The sequence below is a fragment of the Equus quagga genome, chromosome 4, assembly GCF_021613505.1.
Source record: "Equus quagga isolate Etosha38 chromosome 4, UCLA_HA_Equagga_1.0, whole genome shotgun sequence".
Taxonomy (NCBI): Eukaryota; Metazoa; Chordata; class Mammalia; order Perissodactyla; family Equidae; genus Equus; species Equus quagga.
The window spans coordinates 14,884,874-14,909,845 of record NC_060270.1 but is presented as its reverse complement, the minus strand read 5'-3'; the positions used below and the strand labels follow the sequence as shown (position 1 = coordinate 14,909,845).

Below are 24,972 nucleotides of genomic sequence, written 5' to 3'. Positions count from 1 at the left end.
CCCGGGAAATTCTATGAGCTTTCTCAAAGTCAAGATTCCTCACACAGATCTTTGTGTTTTAAGCTGGAGACAGTGGTTTGTGTGTACAAATAAGGACCCTGGGAGCTTAGGCGTGGGATCTCTCTTGGCCCGCCAGTGTCTGCACTCTCCTTCCCTTGCTGCACTGTGTCCCTTCACCTTTAAATAAGTCTTACGTGAGTGTGTCCTGTGGTGTCTGGTGAGTTCATTCAAATACGTGAACTTGAAATCTTTGCAGGGTGGTATGTGTGTACATACATATATGTTATTTTACATATAAAAGTTTACAAATGTGAAATATTAAAGTATTCTATATAGCATATTAAGTGTATAGAACATATTGAATACATAAAACATTATCTGAGTTTATCTAAGTATACAATATGAAAATCCTAGTAGCAAATTTCACAACTCCAGATAAAGCTTGTGGGCTGCTTTCGTGGCGCTGCACTGAATCTGACTTCTTAGCAGAGCAAGGGCTCACTCTAAGACAGAGGAAGACACCCCCTCCTCACAGAGACAGCATTACCCCAATTTTATGGAGCTGGCCCTCAAAGCAGGAGTTTCCACCGATAGAGAGGAAAAGGACACCCCCTAAAACTTCCCCCATCGCAATTTTCTATGGTCCCTGCTTCCCTTCCACCTCCTTGAGGCAGCTGCCAGCCCTTTAGCAGAGCTTTAAAGATGGCATTCAGTGTCCAGGAAAAGAGTGATTAGGTAATGGGGAGCCTACCTACACCATTTTGTGGCAAACATTGGGCTCAATTAAAATGTTAAACTTTGTTTACAGATGAGTACACAGAAAGGACCTAAACAAAAGGCACCTAGGCTTCAAACACAGCTCAACTACAAAGGGGGAAAAATGTGTGTATGTATATATACATATAGACACACACACATACACACATACATGCATACATACACACATATATATGTAATGTAGCAGGAAGCATTTAACTTCTTGGCAACACTAAACGATAAAAAAGAGATTTCTGACGGGAAAAAAAGGGTGACTTGAGAATTATTTCCCATACAAGCTGTCATTTATATTACCTAGCTATAGAAAGAAATCAAAAATGCAAAACCTCTTTGAGCAATAATGACTAGAAAAAAACTTGCAGTTAGTAGTTAGTAGATGCTAAAAAAATATACAAAACCTCAGGAAGTGTATCAGCCAAAAACCCTTTCAGAAGAGAAAAATCTATTTTAATAAAGACAGCTCCCAGCGGAGAGATGAATTAGCATTAAAAAGTTATGAATGAGGAATTTATGTCATGAACAAATTAAGTTTAATTAGCTGTGATAATTGGGATTACAAACTAAAAGGCAAACTATTAATTCTTGAAAGAAATGCATATAAAATTTTTTTTTTAAAAAACTTCCAAATTTCATATTTATGACAGCATCAGTTCTAAGAGGCACCACCATTTTAGATCTAAGAAAGCACACAGTCAATTAAACATATTACTTTTTATCACAGGATTTTTATTTTATATTTGTTTAAAGAGCTTTTAAAGACTTTATCACGTAGCATTCTCTGATTACACAAAAAGGGAAACTGTAAGTTACATAAGTTAAGCAGTTTGTAAAACATCTCCCCATTTCAAGCCAGAATCTTCTGAATCACTCTCTGAGGCAGAGCTGTAGGTGTCTCCCACACACAATGTTCTCTGCGCCACTGAGAGAACTGACACTGCTGCCGCTCTTGTGAAGAGAGTTTCCCTGCTGTCTCCAGGGTTTCCTTCCAAGCTGCTGACACTCATTCTGTAAAAGTGACGTAGCATGTTCTTATCTTCCCAGGAGGTATCAACGAAAGGTTTTCAGACAACAACCAGGACTCTCATCTTCTCCTCAAATGGTCCGTAAGTGGTTTGCTGACTGAAATGTCAAGAAGTTGTAACTGCAGTTATCCAGTCATGCCAAACGCCTGCTTGTGTAAGCAAAGACAGCTCATCATCACTGCCACGGAGCAGCAGCCCTCTCAACATGTCACTGCTTAAAAGATCCCAATTTCAGAGATGCTAATGTGAAAACGTGAGTCTTAGAAGAGATGAAATACAACATAGCAGACCTGAATAAAACTCTCAGAGCTTATTAAGAAAAACTGGGAGTTGGGAGGAAACATAATACCCTAAGTTCCTCATCTTTCAGTGAAAGGAGTCAATGACTACATTTTAATTTTTGAGGTTGATACATTTATAAAGTTCTAAATTTGCTTTTAAAAATGTGAAAGTAACTATTAGTGATGAAACAGACTAGAAACATAAGTGGAATAAATATGAAATACTACAAGAAACTTTTAGACTGGTTCAAAACATCAAACCAATACCAACTTTCTCAAAAAAAGTTATTGCGTACCAAAGGACGTGCAAAAATACACCTAATAAGTGAATAAAAACATGAAAATAACAATCGAGAGAGCACAGATCTCATTTTCTAAGTGTATGAAAACTGGAAAATACCAAAAGTATGAATAAAAACCTCAGTCACACTACCCTTGACTCAAAACAGCATAATTAGAAAATAATGATGTGATAATGCTATTATTTTAGTCTTCGGGGATTGGCCTAAGTAAGGTGTACTTATTCCAAGAAATTTCTTTACTAGTTATAAACATGTTCATTAACAAACAAGAAAGAAAATAAATGCATTTCAAGTAGATAAGATGGAAAAAGAACAAACTTTAGAAAAACATAAACTTCAATGAAGTAAAAATTAATTAGAAACTGCTCATTAACCTATTTAAAAAAAACACCAATACAGAAACCACTCATACACACAATTAAAAATGAGAAAGAAAATAGAACTATAAGAGGAAATCAAAAGAATTATGAGAATGATTCATAAATTCCTATGCAAATAAATTTGAAAATCTGGATGGTTAAATTTTTCAGCAAAATATAAATGATCAAGAGTGAGCCAAGAAGAGGATGAGGAAGAAAGAGAATGTTGTGGGGGAAAAAAGTACTCTTCAAAAATGTGTCAAGCCTAGGCAATTCTATTGGTGAGTTCTTTCAAAACTGCAGAGAACGCATAAAGCTGACATTTTAAAAATCTTTCCAGGGCACCGAGGCCAATGGGAGTTGGCAGCTTGACCCACGCCACATCCGTATCGGATTGTTAGGGACATGAGTTGGTAAATCCCGGCAGGATTAAATGCATTACTGGCAATGTCAGCAGGTTTCAGTTATCTTGGCAGACAGAGGACGGTGCTTGGAGCAAGTAAAATAGGAAGTGAGGACAGAAGTTCTGCAGGTCTCTCAGGGGATTTATTGTGACTCTATTTAAGCAAAATACCACCTTCTCACTAAATTCACATTTGAATTGAAAATTTCTTGGTTTTATAGCTTTGTTTGTATTTTATTTGTAAATCTGTTTTGGTTTTCAAAAACTATGAGCAAAAAGTTTACACTTCGTATTACGTTTGTGTGTATTTACATAAAAGTAGAAAAAAGGTCCATACTGAGATCTGTGAGAATTCTTTCTCCTTTAAAGGAGGGATACACATTAGTCAAGTTCAGAAAGTCTGCTCTAGGCTTTAGAGAAGGAGAACAACTCTCTTTCCTCTGAGTTTGACTTTCTCTGCCTCTTCTCCACACTAGGACAGTAAGAGTCCACAGGAAAAATCAGGACGTAAGTCAAAGGGAAAGTTCCCAAGGACGACTCGGGCTGTGTTTGGTCCAGCCTGTTGGGCCTGTACAAGGGCAAAAGGATTCCCTGCAGCTCTACAGAGTCCAGTCCGGCTCCCAAGCTTCCTCATGAGGATTCAGAGGCAAAACGCCTTAGAGTTACAAAGTAATTCTGAGCATCTCCTCTGCACACAGACCTTGAAAATCTATGGCAGCAGGATGTAGCTGGCCAAGGATTAGGATGCTGGGTGTAAGCCATCTTTCCCTCTATAACCAACAGCCACGTCCTGCTTCCCCTCAGGATTAGGCAGACTGCTGGACAGAAGTTTGGTCCTAGGACCAATGACAGAGCTGGAACCAGATCACTGTATGCCACATTTGTGGTCCGACTAAAGGCTATTCAGAAACTATGAAGGGAGTAGATTGAGTGCACTAGTTGTAGGTCATAACTACTTAGAAGAGAATCTAAAAGTAGGATGGACCTTTATGAGTCACTTAGTTCAAGTTCTGTACCAAAGAAGGAATCTCTTCTAAAACATCCTGATGATACAATCTCTCTCTGAAAACTTCAGTGATAGAGAATTACCACTACTCTCTACTACTCTTCAGGGAGGCCTTTTCTACTGTCGAAAAGTATCACGTGGGGCCAGCCCCATGGCCTAGTGGTTAAGTACGCGTGCTCCTGCTTCAGTAGCCCTGGTTCGGTTCCCAGGTGCAGACCTATACTACTCGTTGGCAGCCATGCTGTGGTGGCGACCCACTACAAAATAGAGGAAGACTGGCACAGATGTTAGCTCAGGGAGAATCTTCCTCAAGCAAAAAGAGGAAGACTGGCAACAGATGTTAGCTCAGGGTGAAATCTCCTTCAGCAAAATAAATAAAGCAAAACAAAAACAAAAGTATCACGTTAGGAGAGTCTTCCTTATAAAGAAAGAATAACCATCACCCCACAACTTTCACTGTAGTTTGCTTTTTTATTTATTTATTTATTTTGGAAGATTAGCCCTGAGCTAACTACTGCCAATCCTCTTTTTTCTGAGGAAGCATGGCCCTGAGCTAACAACCGTGCCCATCTTCCTCTACTTTATATGTGGGACGCCTAACACAGCACGGGTTGCCAAGTGGTGCTATGTCTGCACCCAGGATCTGAACCGGTGAACCCCGGGCCACTGAGAAGCAGAACGTGCGAACTTAACCGCTGAGCCACCAGGCCGGCCCCTGTTTTTTCAGAAAAGGAAAGAAGTCTACCTTTTCTATATGACAATTGTTCTTCTGCCTGGTTATATAATTGATTCCAAGCGCACCCAAGGTGATAAGATATGGTTTCTAGACCTCTCATGTTCCCGGTACTCTCCTTTCAAAACAGAAGTGCCCACAAAGTACTCCAGTGTATCCACATCAGAACTTTACATTTCAGTTCCAGCTCTTTCTCTCTCTCACTAACCGGTGAGTTAACAAAAGTAACAAATGCTTTCCAAAAAGGAGGATGAAAAAAAGTAATTGTAAATAAGAAAATCAATTTTCATGAACTAGTAGAATCTACTGTTTCATCTGTTCTGTAAGACAAAGGTTTCGTATGCTATATTTTCTAAAAGTGAGGTCCTCCCATACCTGATTTTCCTTACCTTTAAAATAAATTGCCCTAATAATGTAATCTTCGTGTTTCACGTAACCGATGGAAATGCCTATAAAGTGAACAGTTTTGGCTATCCTCAGAAGTCAAGATCTATTGAAAGAGGAAGTTTTAAATGTTGTTTTGGTTTTTGCTGCACTCCATTTTTTGAAATTAAAAGCACTCTGTATTCCACCTTACATGATAGAGTGGTAACATAAGATATAGGTTTAATAATTATTTTATTTATAAATTTCCACCAACTCTTACCAGTCATATTATTCTGGATAATACAGATGGATTATATAACAGTATTATGTTCTTCTGTACAAAAATTAGGGGAAAGAAGAGAAAAAATGAATAGACAGCATGAGGATGACGCCTTAAAGTGCAGTGTACACATCTGCAGTGTGATGCTCTGTAAGCACACAGGCCGACTAGCTAAAGCTGACTCTTGTCCAATCGCCATCCAGCTGCATGACCTTGGGCAAGTCACTTCCGTTTTCTCACTTTTAAATAACCTATCACCTGACAGAATTCTCTACCTCATGGAGTCAATTGGCTGCATGCAAAAATACCTTGAAAAAGACCATGCACTTGAAGTGTGAAATGTCATTACTGTAAAGGGCTTTATTTATTAATGGCCTTCCTCTTTGTAGAGTTATACTATTCGTATTTCAGTAAATGTCATTTGTTTGCAAAATGATCCTTTTAAAAGGAATCTTAGGCATAAATCTTACTGACAATCTGGTATGATTCTGAAGCCACTGTCTCAACTCATAGCAACAGGATATGACAAACACACATATAATCACCCTAAGTTCTAATTAATAACTAATAAAATGAAATGGCTTATTAGTTCTTCAAAATATAATAATCCAAGAGTAATGAGGTCAAACTGAGAAAAAACCCAGCGCAGCTTGCGTAAGTGATTTAAAATACAAGTGATAAGTGTAGTGACTTACAACCAGTTTTCACCTAAACTAAAGCTTATTTCTGTAGAAAAACATCAAGAGACAATCACTAAAAATCAAATTCCCTATGATTTCCTAGAAATTAAATTTCTGAGATTTTGTTTCTGAAAAATTGCTTCTTTAGCAAAACATTTAGCACAGACTATCTAAACCTCAAATCAGTGTTGCAGCTAGACAGTAAGGTCCTTCCACCAAATTTTTTAGAAAGAGTCATGTTGCTTTTAATTGCAAAATGTGTATCTCCAGGGCCTCAAAATTCAAGGGACAACCTAGGTGAAATTTATAACGATAAAAAGGGAAGACCTCGGCATGCAGAGTAGAACTACAAAATCATGACTATCTGGCAAACCGATCTCTATTTGTATATTTATAGGGTTCAGCTCACATGATTACTACAAGTTTTTTGGAACCTTGGAGGACGAGGAAAATCATCTGCGAATATTTCTTCCTGACTTATCAAGCACAGGACCATTAACGCAGCCTCCATGCTATTACTCCTCTGTCAGTTCCTTAGAACTTCTTAGCCTTTGGGGACTCTAAGTCTTGGACGGAACTGTTCAGGGAGTGGTTAGATATATGCAGAGAGGATTATGCTTTATAAATGTTCTTGGTTTATCGAAGTGAAAAGACAAGTATTACACATGCTGAAAACGGGAGCATAAGGTTTGTGAGAGATGCCAACTATTTGGGTACCAATTAGAAAGTATCTTCATCTGACTCAATATCACTCTTGGGTTTGGTAAGTCTTTCCAGTTCTTCTCCATCCTAAAAGGAAACACGAAATCAGTAATTAATTAAAACAAAACTAGAAATGCAGCATTTTTAATGATTACTAACAAATTATAGGTTTTATTTCATTAAACTATAATTTGGTCAAGTGAAATTAAATAAACACAAGTTCTTGAAAGTTAATTTTAGATGTATAATGAGATGGTGAAAACTTGAAACGCACCTCAGCACTTGAATTTCAAACTTATCATGAGCACAGTAAGCAGCACCCTCTGCTGGTCTTGACAGGAAATGATTAAAGATTGGAGAGAGAGCTATCAACTAGGCCTTGTTGCCTAAATTAATTTTCTTTTACCTAAGAAGTAGGGCAAGCAGTGTTATCAGACCACTAAAAAAGAACACAGGACTTTTGAATTTATACTGTGGCTGAGATCAGGGCATTTGGGACCCAAGGCTCTAATTTTTTCATCTTAAGAACCTGTTGCACCACCATTTCCGAAGTATTACCAAGGGAAGCTCTGTCATGAACTCTAACAAGAAACAGATTAATTTTCCCAAAGAGTGAAATATTCATTGTGTGAAGTATTTCATATTTTGTGTGTTCTTGAAAACTGTAAATCTAAAGCTAATAGAGGCGTCTATTTCATCTTTTATAACATATATCTTACTCCTGACTTCAATCTCCAAAAGACCATTATTAATTTGCTAATAACATGACTGATGGACCCTCCTAAAACAATTATAAGCAAACTCGCACAAAACTACTTATTCAGACTAACCGCAGAAGTATTCTTCTAGAAAATGTTCTTCTCTTACATTTAGAGATCCTTTTGAAAATCACCTTCTTAGCGAGATAAACAAGGCCTGCACTTCTGGTTCACTGTGGTTTATGAATAACTATGGGAAAATTAAGGAGCCAGGCATTCTACTTACATTTAACAAGACTTCCTAATGTTGAAGACCAACTTTTCTGACAAATGAGGCTTATTTTCCCAACTATGGTGGGTTGGAAAGAGTAATGGACTAGAAGTCAGACCTCACGGGTTTAGCACCAGTTCCTCCACTTACTGTCTGTAGACCATTTACCTCTCCAAGTCTGTTCCTTCACTTGTGAAATGTGGGAGACTGGACCAGACAACCTGAGGCACCCTCCAGCTCAGTAACTCCATAATGTTCTGATACCTTTAATGCATGACATTGTTGAGACTTGGATTTATAGTTTTTCTTGACACCTGACAGCATTATCATGAGCCCTTCCTCACATAAGAAGTCCAATGAATGTTTGTTGGATGACTTTTAAAAGTCACAGAGATCTGATATGTCCTTTGATAAATCAGCACTTGTATAACCATGCTTTGAATTTGGGAAGAACAGGCAAAAAGCAGCATCCTCACAAACTTACCCCACTGGAGCGCTCCCAAAGACTGCTACTTAGATCTCGGATCCTTTCTTGCCTAGGTGCATATTCCAGACCTTGAGGCTTGCTGGCTTTATAAATAAATATGGACAGAAGAACAGATGGGGCTTCTAAGAAAAACTCCAGGGAGGGCCTGAAGTCAAAGACCAGGACGGACACTGTTGTGATGATGACAGTGGTGACCTGGGCCATCAAAACATGGAACATGTTATCCAAGAACTTCAGAATAAAGGCCACTGAGAGGCCCTGGAATGCAGTTACAAAAATAAGGGCTACTGAAAATGCATTGTGCCCATAAAAAAACCCACAGTTCTTAATCTGATCACGGTTACTGCTCTGGAGGCCCAGGGTCAGTCCATTAAAAAGAACACCAAAGAAATAGAGTTTGCTGTTCTGTATGAAGATGCTTTCAGTGAGCTGGTTCCCCTCCTTCAATATCTTTTCATTATAGATATTGGCCATTGAAGAAACAAAACACTGCACTATAATAAGCACATGGCCCAAGCCAAGACGGATGTGACTGAAAACCCTGGCTGTGGTGTTCCACTTAGCTTCAGAAAAAGTCCACTTCTTTGCTGTGCAATTGTCTTTTCTGGGACACTCACTTCTGAAAAGAAGGCAGGAATTGGATGGGCTGAAGAAGGCATCATGATGGAATCCATGTCCTGCCAGGTTATGCTGTGAAGTTTTAGTTCCGGCGGTCAGGGCCACAATAGACAGAAACAGAATCAGGAGGGAAGCCCACTGTATCCAGGTTACATGCCTCCTGTTCAAAGATGAAAAACAAGACTTTACTACTGTTTTTCTTCCCTCCTCCCATATCAACTGTTTCTCCTGAAAACTCAGGCTCTTGAGTACTTGGTTGAATGAACTGCAGCCAGTTTTTGCTAGTGTTTCCAATTCAAGCTCAAAATCCATTGGTGCTTCTGCTCCTTAAACTTGACATTTTTATTTACTTTTATAGTAACTGTCCCGTAAGGCCATTCAGTCATTTCTCCTCACAGTAAGTTTCCTTTTAACCTGGAGGTTTAACTAAGCCCCCTTTCTACCTCCAGAGCTGATCTTTTTATCTCACTACAAAGTAAGTATTCTCAACCTGGTTCCCATGAACCAGAATGTGATGAGCTTCAGAAATCTGTGAATCCTTGCAGTGGGTGCCACATCTTCTACAGAGGTAATTCCTGGCCTTTCCCCAACCACCAGGGCACTCTTCAAAGCTCTGTCAAATTTCAAAGGTATTTATGACCCAAAAAAGATAAGGAGGAAGCTGGCTCCTGGATTAGAGCCTAATCATAAAGCATTTTACAGCAATCCACTGTTTGATAAGGCAAGGAAAAGTTATTTTTAGTGTTTCGGCCTACAAAGTCCTAACAATTCCTTATTTTGTCAAACAACAAACTTGTGAGATATAGAAGACATTATTATTATTCCATTTTGCAGATTCATTCAGTTCAATAGCCATCTCATAAGCAGCTAATATGTGCCAGGCAATCTGGGGAGATAAAAAAGACTTGATCTCCATCCTCAAGGAATTTACACTTTAACAGAGAGAGCACCACGAAACTAAATGATGACAATATAATGTGTGACAAGTGATACAGGGAACAACTGACATACACTGAAGAAGAAAAACTAGAGTCTGTAAACAATCAGGTATTGCTTCAAAGAAATGACACGAGCTCAAAGATGAAAAATAAACTGGAGTTTGCCATGTGAAAAGGAAGCTGGTGACATACCTAGGCAGAGGGGAGAGTATGCAAAGGCAACGAGAATGTACAATGTTGACTAACGAAAGAGCAGCTGCTGACTCAGGCTGGGCTAGACAGAGAGGCCTCTCAGGGGAACAGAATCTTCAAGCCTGCAGATCAATTAGTCAGGCAAAGAAGAGGGACACCACGAAGAGAATAATACAAGCAATGGCAGAAGCGTAATGCAACAGGAGAGAATCAGAACTTACAAGAATTTTGGAGCATTTACTGAGCACCTACTAATGGGTTAGGCAATTCCTGTTCTCATGGAGGAAATAGTGTTCTGAGAGGTTAACTGACTTCCCTAGGTCATGCATTTATGAAAGAGCAAGGAAGGGATCTGAGCCATGGTTTTACACGTCTTCCTTCTGGACCACTGCGCCACTTAAGTGTAATTCTGAGTTCCCAGCATGCACATAGAAAGATGTGTCTGATTGCACCAATGCTTCCATGGAGTTTCACGCTACGAAACTGCTACATGCACAGACCAGCCTAGATAGCAGACACCTGTGCACACTATCATATGCTTATCGCGTAGATACTTTCAAATAACCAGATCTAGCACAGAGTGATGGGGCTAGCATAGCCATGTGCCATGAGGTCAGGAACCGTGAACTAGTCACGTAAATTTCCGATGGTGCAGCTGGTATACCTCAGGTGGTAGGGAGCAAAGTGAATGGAAGCAGCAAAGACAGAGATGAAGAACGGGTGCCCAATTTATAAAGATCATTATATAACCAATTACTGCATATCAACACAAACGAGGCAACGATATAATCTCTAGCTCCTTAGAAGTTTTCAATTCTCACAGCTATAGATTTTCCACTAATACTGACATTGAGAAAAAAGCATCCAAGGAAACAAAGCCTTAAACAAGCTACATAGTACCTATTGCAAATAATTACTCATTCAAGGTAATGTTCTAGGGAAGGTAAAAATTATTAAGGATTAGGCTGAAAATAGTAGATGTTTGGCCAAAAAATCCCCAAAAACCAAAAAAAAGCATAACAAATTATCGTGTGAGGTTAGGATCTGAACTTTTACAAATGATGACGGATTGTACATGGAAGAGTCTGCTCCTCAGTTTGGTGAATGCAACAGTAGAAATTCACTTAACTGATGTCCACGGCCCCAGGAAAACATTCACATTCATGCTCAGAGCTGAACACCTGCAGCTAGAAGGCGGCCCCACCGGCAGGCCTCTGCTCCTAGTGAACTGTCTGCTCACAGAGTCTATGTTTCTAAACGGGTTTTCACAAGGTAATCTCATTATTGGAATCAAATGTTTTAATAATTACATAAATGATAACTTACGAATGAAAGAAAAGGATTGCTATTTTATGAAAACTAAGTTGAATGCTTAGGAAGACTAGTTAAAGGCAAATCACTCACAAGATAAAAAACTGCCTTTGAATCAGGTATAGGTGAGCTTATTTTAACATTAGAGAATGAATAATAAAAATCTAGGAGAAGCTACTTTAAAAGTATTTTTCAAGGACTTACTCTACTTTAAAGAAACTGAACCCAGAAATCACGGATGATGTATAATCAATGTAGCTTCAAGCAAGAAAGAAGCCAAAGAACTCCAATCAGCAAATTTTATACCTACTCAAGGAAAAGGCCTCAGCTCTTCATCAAAAGAATGCTGCAGAGGTGATGTCGGCATCGTGGTGGAGTGAATTGTTCCCTTTGCCACTCCCCTTTAAGTTACAACCAAGCAGACATCCACTGACCAACAAAGGACTCTGCACAGCACACCAGGACCCCTGAGAGATCCATGCATCTATACATCTGAAGGGGGGCAGACCGGCCCTCCTGGAGGCAGTGGAACTAGGAAGCACTGCTGGGTGGGAATGTAAATTGGTGTAGCCACTATGGAAAACAATATGGAGATTTCTCAGAAAATTAAAAATAGAAATACTGTATGATCCAGCTATTCCACTTCTGGGTTTTATCCAAAGAACACAGAAACACTAATTCAAAAAGATATATACACCCCTATGTTCATTGCAGCATTATTTACAATAGCCAAGACTTGGAAGCAACCTAGGTATCCCTCAACATATGAATGGATAAGGATAAAGAAGATGTGTATGTGTTTGTGAGTGTGTGTACATATATATATGGAATACTACTCAGCCATAACAGCAAACCAGTAAGGCTTTGACGCAGAACGTCTGCCATCAGTTTCCACTTTGAACCAGTGGCTATATCTCAAAGAACATATCTATACATTCACATGGGGTTTCTCTAGGAAAGAGAAGAAGACATATGGATGGTGACATTTTTCTTTTTCCCACTTTCAAATTCTTCTAAGTAATTCTTGCATTAGTCACTGGACTATTTTATTGCCACGAGCAAAAAAATCATGAAATGATTTGCAGAAAGTAGATTACTTAAATAGGGAAAAACAGACAAGCAACATACACTACCAACAACAAAAAGATCAAAGGAGAACAAAATTCAATTCACTTTAAAATGTAATAGATAACTCTTAAAAGATTCTCATAAAAGACAGTATTAGATTTATTATATTATTTTAGTTCTATGAAGAGTAGCTTCGGTGTTGATTTGTGAATCAGTCAAATTAAGACTCGCTCTGGGAGCTAAGTTAGTGCTTGAGGAAATAATAAAAATGGAGTGATTTTACTGTCTTTTTAACATAAATAACTTCCAAAGATTCAAAACAGTGAGATATCAACAACAAAGCAAACATATGTCTTAGAATCAATATTACTGTTCTGAATATTGAGGTAAAATACGTGAAAAAGTTTTGAACTTTAGTTCATAACAATGTTAATTATTATTAAAACTAGCAATAGGGGCCAGCACAGTGGCGTAGTGGTTAGGTTCTCGCACTCTGCTTTGGTGGCCTGGGGTTCACAGGTTGGGACCTACATACCACTCATCAAGCCATGCTGTGGTGACATCCTACATACCAAGTGGAAGAAAACTGGCAACAGATGTTAGCTCAGGGCCAATCTTCCTCAACAAAAGTAAAAAAGCAGAAAACCCTAGCAATAATACAATTAATATTGCAATTAATAGTATTACAAGCAAACATTTAAAGTTTACAGTATAAATAGATTTGGATTCGGTTACACTAAGAATTAACTTTCTTAATCTGAACAGTTTAAATGCTTAAAAATTTTACAGTCATCTTTGCCCATGGTGTTGGCATGCTCAGCTGGACAGGGGCAGCTCATTTTGAGTTGGTCCCTCTGCCCCTAGGCCTGCCCACCCCAGACATCCCTCCTTTCCAGTCAAGGGAGCCACCCAAAAATGCAAAATGCTCAGAGGCTGTGGGATGCGGGCACGTATCGGCTTGGGACAAATCTATTGATGAATGGGGACAATAACTGCACCTGCCTCCTGGAGTCACTGTGGGTTAAGCTGAAAGAGTGGAGAAAGGCCCTCAGCTTGCGCTTGGCCCTGAGGAGTCCTTAGTGTTTTCCTGTCCCTGCCTGGTGAAGAACCTCCCCTGCCCTGTTGCCTACGAGCACTCAGGCCAGCACTGGGCAGGGCCTTGCTGAGTGGCCCCTCACCTCGGCCGCACAGGCATGGCTCATGCTCTGGAGTAAGTTAAAGGAAAAGCAAAGAAACAACTACAGGCACAACCAGAGCTACTGGCCAATTTTAAGTCAGGCAATACATACTTTCTATCTTCTCTTTGGTAAATTCAGTTTTAAATTGATGTAATTTTGTCATAATACTTATGTATTATATAACTTAAGCATAACACCATGTGTGCTCATAAACCGCCATTTCACAGGAAAAAAATTTACTTAAGAAAACATGTTTCTGAGACTCTTTTTTGAAACTCCCTTATTAAATAGCCTTTTATTGTGTGTCAGAGCCAATTTTTTCCTTCATGGAAGTGCATCTCTAATTTTATGACAAAAATCAACATAAAGATATTATTGCTTACATGTATTTTCTCAGAAGCCAACTTTTTATCCTACAAAGTGACTTTCATGCTGATTTTAAAGACTTCAAAATGTTTTGGAACAGCATTCTTTAAGTTGCTAGTTGAATTATTTTCACAATTCATAAATAAAATGAAGAATATGATACAAAAGCAAATTCCAGTGCACTCTAACATTTCAACTGGACGAGATGTAATCTTCATTTTTTCCCATCTCTCACATCAGCCATTAAATTAAAGTTTTCTCGTGGTAGAGAAAATCTTTCAAGAATTCTATATAATTTATGTACTGAATGCATCATGTATGCAACAAATATTTACTGAGTGCCTATGTACCAAACCATTCATCCTTTTGTACACACAAATCATCGAAGAACATGCTATGACATAGCACATTGAGAAATAAGAAATTAAAAAGAGAAAGTGAATGTAAAATTAAAAAAAAAACCAATCACAACAAATAAAACAAGAAGTTAATTTTATTTTTATCATCATCATCATTACGAAAAGTTAAACTGGAGTTAAGCACCCAGATCCCATATCAGCTCAGGACACCCTGGCCTCTGCTTTGCAGCACAGCCTGTCTACTTAAAAATGTTTATTTTACTCAAAGGTCGTCCTGGAGATAGGAAAGACTGGTGATAGCTTTGGAAAAGTTTAAAAGTCTATCATTCTGATTAATTGTAATATTGACTAGATTCCTTATGCAAATCCTCTGCCAGTTAGAGCTTACATCACGTATTTATCTCAAGTAGTTTAATAAAGAATTTGCCACTCTTTACCATCTCCAAACTCCAAACAGCAAATGTATTAATCTTAGGAACTTCTTGGTTCCCTGTTAGTGTACAGAGATTATGCAAAAAAAAAAAAAAAAGCCTCATGAATTCTTTGTTGAAAACCTGGCACTAAAAATTAGAATAATAATAACCCAGGCAATTATATTGCTTTTTTGAGCTGCTAAGAAAAAGCATTTCAAATATCAAATTGCAGAAGGTTTAGACAGGCTAGCACTGGAGCTGCCTTCCAGATAGGTAAACAACTCGCCCAATACATAAAGCCAGCTAGGAATCAAATCCTGGCCTTGGGACTCGGAGCGTTCGGTGCTCTGGGTATATCACCTGAAACAAGGCTGTGCCGTTCTCAAGTATGATATACGCTTTCATAACGAGTTACTTACTTCAGCACTATCCTGAATAGAAGAGCTGTTGTTATAATGCTAAAATTTGAGAAGATAACAGCCATGGCCTAGAAAGAAAAAGAAGATAGTGTTACAATCCAAACAAAGACTGACCTTAGAAATCTCCCAGCTTCGTGGTTTATCTGACAAAAAACGCTTTTTGGTCAAAAACCAGAGGGGTTATTAGGGCAGCTATTTCACTAAAGGATTAAATTCCATTTTTATTGCTTGTTGAATTTATGCAGATATGATCAAATTATTGGACAGCCTTTGAAAAATGTGTTGAAATTCAGCAAATGCCTGTGTAAATAATCTGTATGTGCAGATCTGGAAATATTTACAAACTCTAAAGGATTAGGTCTAGAAATAACGTTTACCATGCTTTTAAAATATACTTTCTCAAGCTCTCACAGTGCTTTACAGCCTTTTAATACTGCTTCTATGGGTAGAGAGAAGACACGTACTGCCAGGCCCATTTATATACTAAGAAAGCTGAGCACAGGTTTCTAAGCATCTTTACCATTCCAGGAATGGAATCAATTTTCCTGGTTGAACCATAGTGACTCAATACCAGTGATTCCCTTCTAAACTCATGTTTGACAGCTCTTTATTCACATTGCTCTAAACACTTAGAAGGGTGTCAGTCAGATTTTTATAAAGGTTTGTTTTTGTGAATTCAGTCAGATTTCACATGAGAGTAGTACTCTGAACGTGTGTATGTATGTTCTGGCCCAGAAAGTAGGAAATTTTATCAGAGCTCCCCATAACTGGATCTGACAACATTAATAATTTTTAAAAACAAATCCTACTGATTTAGTTCACCCTGCCCTTCTCTTTGCTGTCACTTTAAGCTGATTAAACCCCAAAGATGACCAACAGTCTATTATAACCAGCAAATATGGCTAATCTGCAGCTGAATTAAAGAAATAAGAGTAAATCCAATAAAAACTAGCAAAAATTCCAAGAACACAACATTGCTGTTTTTCTATTCAATTTTTATGGGAACCACTATTTTAAGGTTTTCTCAGCGTCCTTCTCTGTAACTCCCAGTTAGGAAACAAAGTAAGAGTAGGGAAGTGGTAGGTCTGTCAGTCACCACAATGACAGGGCAAACGCACCTAACCAGGCGGCCTGGATGGCCTGATGGATTCTGAAAACTCTTTCCATGCAACAGTATAGAGCAAACAAAATACCAGAGCTGTGCCCCAAAACTTCCATGCATCGTTATTTCCAACTAGACCTGGGCACAGCAATACACAGAAAATGCCATGTAATTTATTTGGTAATATATGTGGTTGTACACAATCAGGAAGGAAGAGCAGAGCAATAAGCTGGAAGAACAGGAAATTGCAGTCTTGCTTTGGCACAGAGGATGTAGAAAAGGGATACAAATTTAGAGCTGATTTGTTGGATACCACTAAAATACAACAAATATATACTTATTGAACATGATAATTATGTCATTGGGTACAGGAATTCTCAGATCTGAAAAACAAAGTGGAAGCAAGAATTTAGGCGAGAACACTAATTTTAGATGGGATGAATATTACTAACAGCACAGATCACAGAGCTGAAAGGAACCTCAGGTAATCACCTGGCCCAGGCCTCTGCCTTCAGGCTGGTATGGTAACATGATTCTATCTTACAGATGGGCAACTGAGACTTAGAGCAGTTGGGGCTTGCTAGTTACACAGCTTCTGAACGAGGCAAAAGAATCAAACTCCTGTTTTCTCCCATACTGCTCTAGTGATCCCTTCTTTCCATCCCACGCTCAAACTGATTTGGCTATATTTAAGAGGTTTCAGATACACTAAACCAATAAAATCCTATTTATAATCAAAACGCCTGAATTTATTCTTTAAAGAAACTTAAAACACATTTTGGCAACAATGGCAACAGAAATCTTCATTTTACAGAATATTAGGGAAAAATACACACGTGACCCAAACTGAGTAATAGGTAAAAGCAGAAGGCCAAATTTTAATTCTGATTATTACTGGCTCTCTAAGCTGGCATGGAGGATGCCAAGAGAGATGAGAAATATTGCTCATATTATCAGCTATAGATAACATTTAAAGTTGGGAGGATATAATCTCCATCCTTGAAGAACTTGTTAGTTAAATGATAGGACTAACAACAACAAAAAAAATCATACAAATAGAATACATACAAACTACATTAAAGTGAGTGTAAGAAAGAGTGGTGCACTGAGTAATAATTTTCTGAGTTATTCATGGAACTCTGCTTAGAGGTCCTGGGTGCTGAGATTAATATTAGAGGTTGGTGACCATAGGATGGCTCAGAAAATAGACTGATGAAGGTTACACAAAGAGAGATGGCTCCAGATTCGCTGCCCAGGGAGCAACTCCCGCAGAACAGTCCACACAGTTTAATACAGTGATCTATAGCAGTGAGAGAATCTGGCAAGCAGATTGGTCAGTAGGCAGATGATCTGGTCAAACCTTGGGAAGGCCAGGAAGGGCACTCAGAAACTAACGACGCCAAGGAAAACGATAAAAAAAAGAGAAAGATTAGTTCTGAGATTCATTTCTCTGTGTTTTTCCAATGCTATTTTCTTTGTCATATTTACTTACAGGCTGAAGATAGGAAAGAACATAGAAGACAATCAAATTATCCAGGAAATAAAGAAAGGCAGGAACGGACCACTTCATGAAACTGGAGAACTCCTTCCAGGAAGCACATCTCAAGCTTCTACTTTGATGATCTTCTAAGGAAAGAAATACACCAGTAAACAAATGATCTTCATGAGAATCACCATACTTTTAGAGAAAGTAAATTGTGTCTGACTTCTGATACAATTCTTTAAAAGACGCTTTATGAACTTGCTTCCATAAGTGATTATTAGCCTTAAGAAATCAAAGACAATACAGGATTTCATTACTGTCTTTCTTCAATCGACCACTGTGCCTCATCACTGACAATCAGCAACACCTTAGGAATAGAGATTTTCCTAATTCCTGTTAACTTGAGATAGAAGTGTCACTTAAGGCAACTCTGGATACTTACCGTTTTTCTTACTACTTGGAGATCATAATGCCAAGGGAGAGATCAACAAGCTAAAATAAGCAGAAAAAAATCAAGCGTTCATGCTGGGATGTTTTTCCTCCCGGGGAGGGATCAGGAAAGGGAGATACTAGGTGAAAATTTATATACATGTCAGAGTAGAGAAAATTAACTTTTACTAATCCTAATATGAGTTAATACTCCATCTCTAGACTTCTAAAAACTTGGGAGGTACCATAACAGACAGAATACAAAGTAAAAAAGAAAAGACAGAAAATGATTTAAGCCCTATAAATAACGCATGAATTTCATGAGATTAAGAAATGTATTCCACTAACTAGAAACTGCACAGATTGAAACACTTGAGTATGAAAAGACATCTTCTTGGGCAAACCTTTAATATTCTAAATTCTGTTTACCTCATGTGGGGAGGCAGGTCAAAGGAGCAGAGAGCTAAGGCTCAATAAACGGGAAACTACGGTGGAGAATTAATAAATACGAAGAGCCACAAAGGCTAGATACTTCAGATGTGAGGGAGGATTAGTATCCCTATTTGACAATTAATGAAACTGGAGCTTAGAAACGTTAAAATGATCTGCCCCAGAATTCAGTCTCTCTCTATTACTGTCTCGATTGCATTATGCTGCCTCCCCTGAAGGAAATGGGGACTGTTCTGCAATATGCTACATATCAAGTCAGACAGTGGTAATTAAGAAAATCCTGAATGTGAATAAAAACTCACTGCGCGACCCATTGCAAAAACAAGTCATGAGACAGAGCAACAGACAGGAGGCTAAGAGACGTGGGCTGGAGTCCCGGCTCTGCCCCCTCCCATCAGCCTGCAGAGCACTTCCTCTTTGAGCCTGCTTCTCCAACTGTAGAATATGGCTAATCACACTTCTGTTTGCATCTTAGCGTCCTCATGTATAAAGTTAATAGGCTAGACTAAGTGATATAAAACGTTCATTCCAGTTCTAACAGTTTTTGATTCTGTGACTTTTATCAAGTATAAAGTACCATTTCAAGACTCACCGTTCTTGATAACCCAGAATGACAAAATTGCACAGAAAACTAGCTTTACCAGCTCCGAACACACATTGACAGTAGTTGGAAGATAATCGTATTTGTTCTCTGAAATGTAAGAGAAACGTTTCTTTACTATAAGTTTTGTTCCATTTAATGCTTATACATAGCTAGCCCTGGTGGTCTAGTGGTTAACATAAATTGTTCTCATCACCGCAGCCCAGGTTCATTTCCTGGTCAGGGAACCACATCACTCATCTGTTGGTTGTCACATTGTGGTAGCTGCATGTTGCTGTGATGCTGAAAGCTATGCCACCAGTACTTCAAATACCGGCAGGGTCACCCATGGTGGGCAGGTTTCAGTGGAGCTTTCAGACTCAGACCAGGAAGAAGGACCTGGCTACCCACTTCCGGAAAAACTGGCCATGAAAACCCTATGAATAGCAGCAGAGCACTGTCTGATATGGCACCGCAAGTTGAGAGGATGGTGCAGAAAGATTGGGCAGGGTTCCGCTCTGATTTGCACAGGGTCGCCAGAGTAGAATTGACTCAATGGCAATAACAACGATCAACACTTACATACAGTTAATAATTTACAGCTGTTTTTAAACTTAAAAGCTGGATTTTAATACTGGTTTTATTAAACTTCATCGTGTTGGCTTTGCTATTTTGCACTTTTGAATCAATTCACCTAATGTATTAGCTTTCCCTACCCCATTCAGCATTTTATTCTCCTTGAATTTGATAAACATGCCTCTCATGTTTTCATCCAAGCTGCTGGTAAATATGTTGAGGTGCCTAGGGTTATGGGCAAAGAAAGCTTTGTGGCATGGCATAAGAGACGCCTTCTACATTGACCATTAATTACCACTCAGAGCCTGACTCATTAAAAAGCTATGAATTTACCTGGCTGAATTATTACCTAGCTCATGGTTCCTCTTGTGTGACTTAAAGTTTGCCTTGTTAAAATGAAGGTACTCCCTGCCTGCGATGTTTCCTTAACTCAGAGCTTTCCTGTCTGCTTCACACCATCGCATGCATAGAAACAATATTTGTTTGGCACTCCGGGATAAATGGTACCTCAGGGTAAAAGAAGGCCACTTGAGGCAAGAGGTAAGTGGCCCAGGGCCCTGGCTACCTCTAGGGCCAAGAGAAAATACGCTGACACATCCAAACGCATTGACAAGTTGGGAAGCTACATCCTAACTCACAAGTCAATCTAATTAGGCAGTGAGGTTTGCTGAGCACACCTTGGTCTTAGCTGTTACCTGTTTCCTAAATGCTTACAAACAACTTACTCCATATTTTTGCCAAGGACAAACATAAACTTGATTAGGTTCTATTCTGAGGAGTGCCTTTTTTCCTCCTTTTGAAAATATTTGCTTGTTTCCCTTGGTCATCATATTAAAAACCAAAACTGGCCAAGTACAGACGAAAAATGCCAACTCAACATTCTTTCTACCCAGAACACCCTTCCTCTTTTCTGTGGTTTCCCCTGACCTTCTCAACTGAAGCACAATCAATTGTTTATTCATCTCTGATCCTGTAACACTACCTATAAACCTCTGTAACAGTACTTGTCACAGTGTATTACAGTTCTTTTTCACACGTATGTCTTACCTTAGAATGTAAGCTCCTTACGAGAAAGGGATCATGTCAGTCATCTTCACAGACCCAGCAGGTAAGTGTTCTGCATGCAGTAGGCACTTAATAAACGTCTACCTGAATTCAATTATTTGCCTGTTAAACTTTCTCCATCATTCGAAGCCCAGCTAAAATGTCTCCTTCTTCGTTTTCTGAGCTTAAAGCTAGACTGAAATCACACACTGTTAACTTCCAATAATATTTTGCATTGATCTCTACCATGATACACACATGAGTGAACAAGCACACACAAGAACTGGGGTAGGGGCCTTCAGATTACAACTCTCAACCTCTTGTCACTGCTCTTTAACTCATTCTTGCTTTTATTGTTTTTCCTCATATTTCCGTCATGGGTGATCCCAAACTGTGTCTCAGAATCATGTGGGGCCTCCTTCCACTCACCTTCTACCCAGAGACACCCTCATCTACATCACATCCATCCTTACTGGGTCCCCTTTAGTCCCAAAGAAAGGGGCCACGGCCCCAGTATTCACCCATTCTCCCCTTTAAAGCCCACCCTTCTCTTCAGGGACTTTGTTCCAGTAAGTATTTTCTCTAGCTTCAGCAGATCTCCATTATCTTTCGCTATATAAACTGGCTTCCTCTCCTTGGCCTATAAATACGCTTAAAACTTTCCCATCTGAAAAATAAAATATAAGATCCTACCCCTCCAACTACCACACCTTCTCCTTCTCTCCTTAAAACAGTGTCAACATTCATTATCTCCATTTTACCCACTTTCCCTTCAAGTCTTGTCCCCAAGCAATCTGGTTTCTGCAATCAACACTGTACTCAACCTACCTACTCTGAGATTAACAAATATCTCCTAATTACTAATTCCAAAAGGCATGTATTAATCCTTATCTTATAACGCTGCAATTCCCTCTCAGTCTTCAAACTCATTCTTTCTCTTCTACAAGTGACATACATTTAGTTCCCTCATCTAACAACTCCTTCTTGGAGTCCTTCTGAGCGTCAGCATGACTATGAAATCTTGGCATTCCTCAGAGTCCTGATCTTGGCTTGTTTTCTCATTCTGTGTGCTTACCCTGATTAGCCCTCTGCTCCTAGGGTTTCAAATGTCAATTTAATATTCACGTCTCCAAATCTGTACTCTGGAACATTTAATGCTCACTAAACACACCCTTATGAATAACTACCTCCTAGTGATTCATTTAATTGGCATTTCCCTCACATATGTGATGTGCTAGACACTGCAGGACATTGCACTGAACAAGGGGACAGCTCCTGGCCTCATGGAAGGTATGTAGCTAAAACTGCCATCTCTCTGAACTCTATCTAACCTGCTCTTCCTCCTAAGTCTCCATCTCAGCTGAGAACATCATCAATCCACTTCTCACTCCAAACCAGAAACCTCTGAACTACCCAATATTTCATCTCCTTTTTAATCTCCACATTCAATATATTCTCCAAGTCCTATCTTTTCTATGTTTATTTCTTGAATCTACCCTTCTTCTCTATTTCTACTTCCAGAGCCTTGGTTAGTCTTCATCATCTGTGGCTTGAATTTGTAATAAGCCCCTAACTAGCTACCCTGCTTCCAGTCTCTTCCCCTTTAGTCCATCCTCCATCCAGCTATCATAAAAGTCTTTCTCATTTTACCCTCCTGTTCATAATCCTTCAAGTATTCCTTATCCCCCAGACTCTAGGCCCAGAGAATAAAGTCCCAGCTCCTCAGATGGCATATGAAGTCCTTAACTATCAGTATTAACTCCCTCTCCTCCAAGCCCTTCAGCTTTGTGCCAATTCTGAACTACATGGTCTCACAATCCATCCTGCTTTTTTATGCATCTCTTCATTTTTATAGGTTGTTGCCTCTGTTTTGAAAAGCCTGCCCATCTTGTCTTCTTGTGCATCAACCGTCACCACATCATCCTCTGCCAGACAGAATATATCACATTCTACTCTCAACAATCTCTGCACCTTTGGTGTAGAACTGCATTTATTATACTGTTATTTTCATGATGTACTTACATGTATGTTTCTCCTAATAACCTGTGAGTTCTTGAGAACAAAGTCTATGTCTTTTGCACTTTGAATCCTGTTACACTTAGTCTAGTGCCTGGCAGAAAAACGTTAACTGAAGTAGAGACTTATATACACATCTGAGCCCCAAGCAGACCATTAAGGGTCATGCCGTGAAGATTTTATGTGACCTCAATAACTAGTGAGAAGTTCTCAGTACAGTTTTGTTGAATTAAATCGTTTAAATACAAATTCTTACATTAAAGAAAAACAAGATTTCTTGAGCACATATTTATAGCTAATAATCTGTACTGTCACATTGATACAGCAATTAAGATATGACCTCATAAATGCCAGGTGACCAAATATATCCTCCTGTCTCCTTCAAAATAAGTTATAATTATACATATTGCTATGGGCCCGGAAACACTGTTGTGTTGTGCTGTTGACTGAAGCAATAGTCAGATGTTATGATCTGTTCTATAAAGGGTTTGATTCTGTACTTGACTGACCCAAATTTCACTCAGCACGAAAATTTTTTCTTGCTAAGGATCAAAGGTTGAAGAATCAAATTTAAACATTCTTTATCATTCCCATGAAGCCAGTGCTTAAAGGGTATTATCACCATTTTATACACAAGGAAACCAAAAACAGGAGAGAGAATGTGTGATTAGATGGAAATGCTGCATACATATTCCAAGTCTTAACTTACCTTCATTGGCTGAATATTTTACCAGCAGGATGCGACTTGAGCTTAAAGCAATGAATACAGCCCCTAGCAGGAATGTATACATCGTTGACAGGGAGCTTAATAGGGGATGACCACAGCACTTACTTTCCATTCCACTGCTTTTTAATTGCCTTAAAGAGAAGAACAGTTCATGAGCAAACCTGCTGGCAGATTAAGCATAATGCAAATACCATTGATTTCTGAAGAAGACAAAAAGGATTTTTTAGAAGTCTGGCTATGGCTATATCAGAACCAAGAAAGTTGAGAAGTAAAGAGAAGCTATGGGGAAAGGAAACGAAAGGAGTCAAAATTTGATAGGAAGGGAAATTCCAATGGCAGAAAAGGAAAGGCCAGATTAGAACTGCTGCCAAAGGCAGCAAGTGAGCCACTGACACTTTGGGACAGCAGAATTCTGCAAAAAAGCATTTCTTTAACTTTCACTCTTATTAGCAACTTAACTCTAGAAGAAGAGAATTTCAGATTTGTATTGTTCTCCTCAGTGGCAGCTCTTCCCTAAGAAGAGGAAAAACAGCTTACTGGGAAAGATTTCCTTACAATAATGACCTAAATGGAAATACCTGCAACAATGCTGTTAATTTATACTGAACTAGTGTTAGAAATAGAAGAGAATTTAGAAATCAATGACCCTAAGGCCCTCTTTTGATGTGTTGAAGACACTACACAGTGCTCACGATTATTTTGCCGGTAAGATGCGACTTGAGCTTAAAGCAATGAATATGGCCCCTAGCAGAAATGCATATTATTCACAGTCTAGGCCAGGTAAGTAACTTGCCCAAAGCTTCTCAGTGCAGGAATAGCGCACAGGAGTGCCTGGAGGATCGGTGAGAGATGGGCTTGAAAGGCCAACACCGACTGCCGAACCGGGCAAGCGCACAGAGGCCAAAGCCACACCTCCCCTACAAGGCAGGGTTCCCTCCACCTGCAGGGAAAGCCTTCTTGTCACACATGCGCAGTGGGGCTATCTGGCGCGCCCTCCCCTCACACGCACGCGCACTCCTTTGCCCGCGGGCAGGGTTACCTCACTCCCTCCATAGAGCTTCTAAAGGAAGAGCGCACATCCTAGAGCTGAGACAGTAGCCGTCTAGCTCCGCAGCAGCAGCAGTAGTAGCTTTTAGGGTCCATAGGCGGGAAGGCTATGGGAAGGAGAGAAAAGCGAAAAAGCCTCTGTCCCGGAGCCTTCTATTCCAGAACAAAAAGCACAATAAGAACCCGACTGGGAAAGAGAGAGGGCGTGGTGCCCATTGCGCAGGCGCACTCAGTGTTACACTTCCGGAGGGAGGGGCGAAGCGGCCTGATCCCGCCCCTTCGCGGCCTT

The 24,972-nt window shown here is 39.3% G+C and overlaps 1 protein-coding gene across 5 annotated transcripts; it reads right to left on the bottom strand.

Annotated features, from left to right (window-relative positions):
• Positions 1-5,484: 5,484 nt before the first annotated feature.
• Positions 5,485-24,909, bottom strand: SLC35A5 (solute carrier family 35 member A5). Of its 5 annotated transcripts, XM_046657712.1 has the most exons (8): positions 24,676-24,909; positions 23,619-23,767; positions 19,286-19,384; positions 17,824-17,957; positions 15,230-15,297; positions 8,985-9,145; positions 8,365-8,450; positions 5,485-6,998 (listed from the first exon to the last, which is right to left on the bottom strand). In XM_046657712.1, exons 1-8 carry the CDS (start codon positions 24,687-24,689, stop codon positions 6,930-6,932), a joined length of 780 nt encoding a protein of 259 aa, XP_046513668.1. In that variant the 5' UTR covers positions 24,690-24,909; the 3' UTR covers positions 5,485-6,929. The 5 variants fall into 5 exon arrangements, with proteins under 5 accessions (XP_046513668.1, XP_046513663.1, XP_046513665.1 ...); XM_046657707.1 differs by having other exon boundaries at positions 8,365-9,145; XM_046657709.1 differs by having other exon boundaries at positions 8,365-9,145; positions 17,824-17,954.
• Positions 24,910-24,972: the final 63 nt, after the last annotated feature.

What these genes read in the sequence shown, in the direction of transcription:
- SLC35A5 (XM_046657707.1), bottom strand. An exon ending in CTATTCAGGATAGTGCTGAA is followed by an intron (nt 9,146 to 15,229) that starts GTAAGTAACTCG and finishes ATCTTTGAACAG; the next exon opens with GAGGCATGTAACCTGGATAC. An exon ending in TTTGGGAGCGCTCCAGTGGG is followed by an intron (nt 6,999 to 8,364) that starts GTAAGTTTGTGA and finishes GTTTCCTTTTAG; the next exon opens with GATGGAGAAGAACTGGAAAG.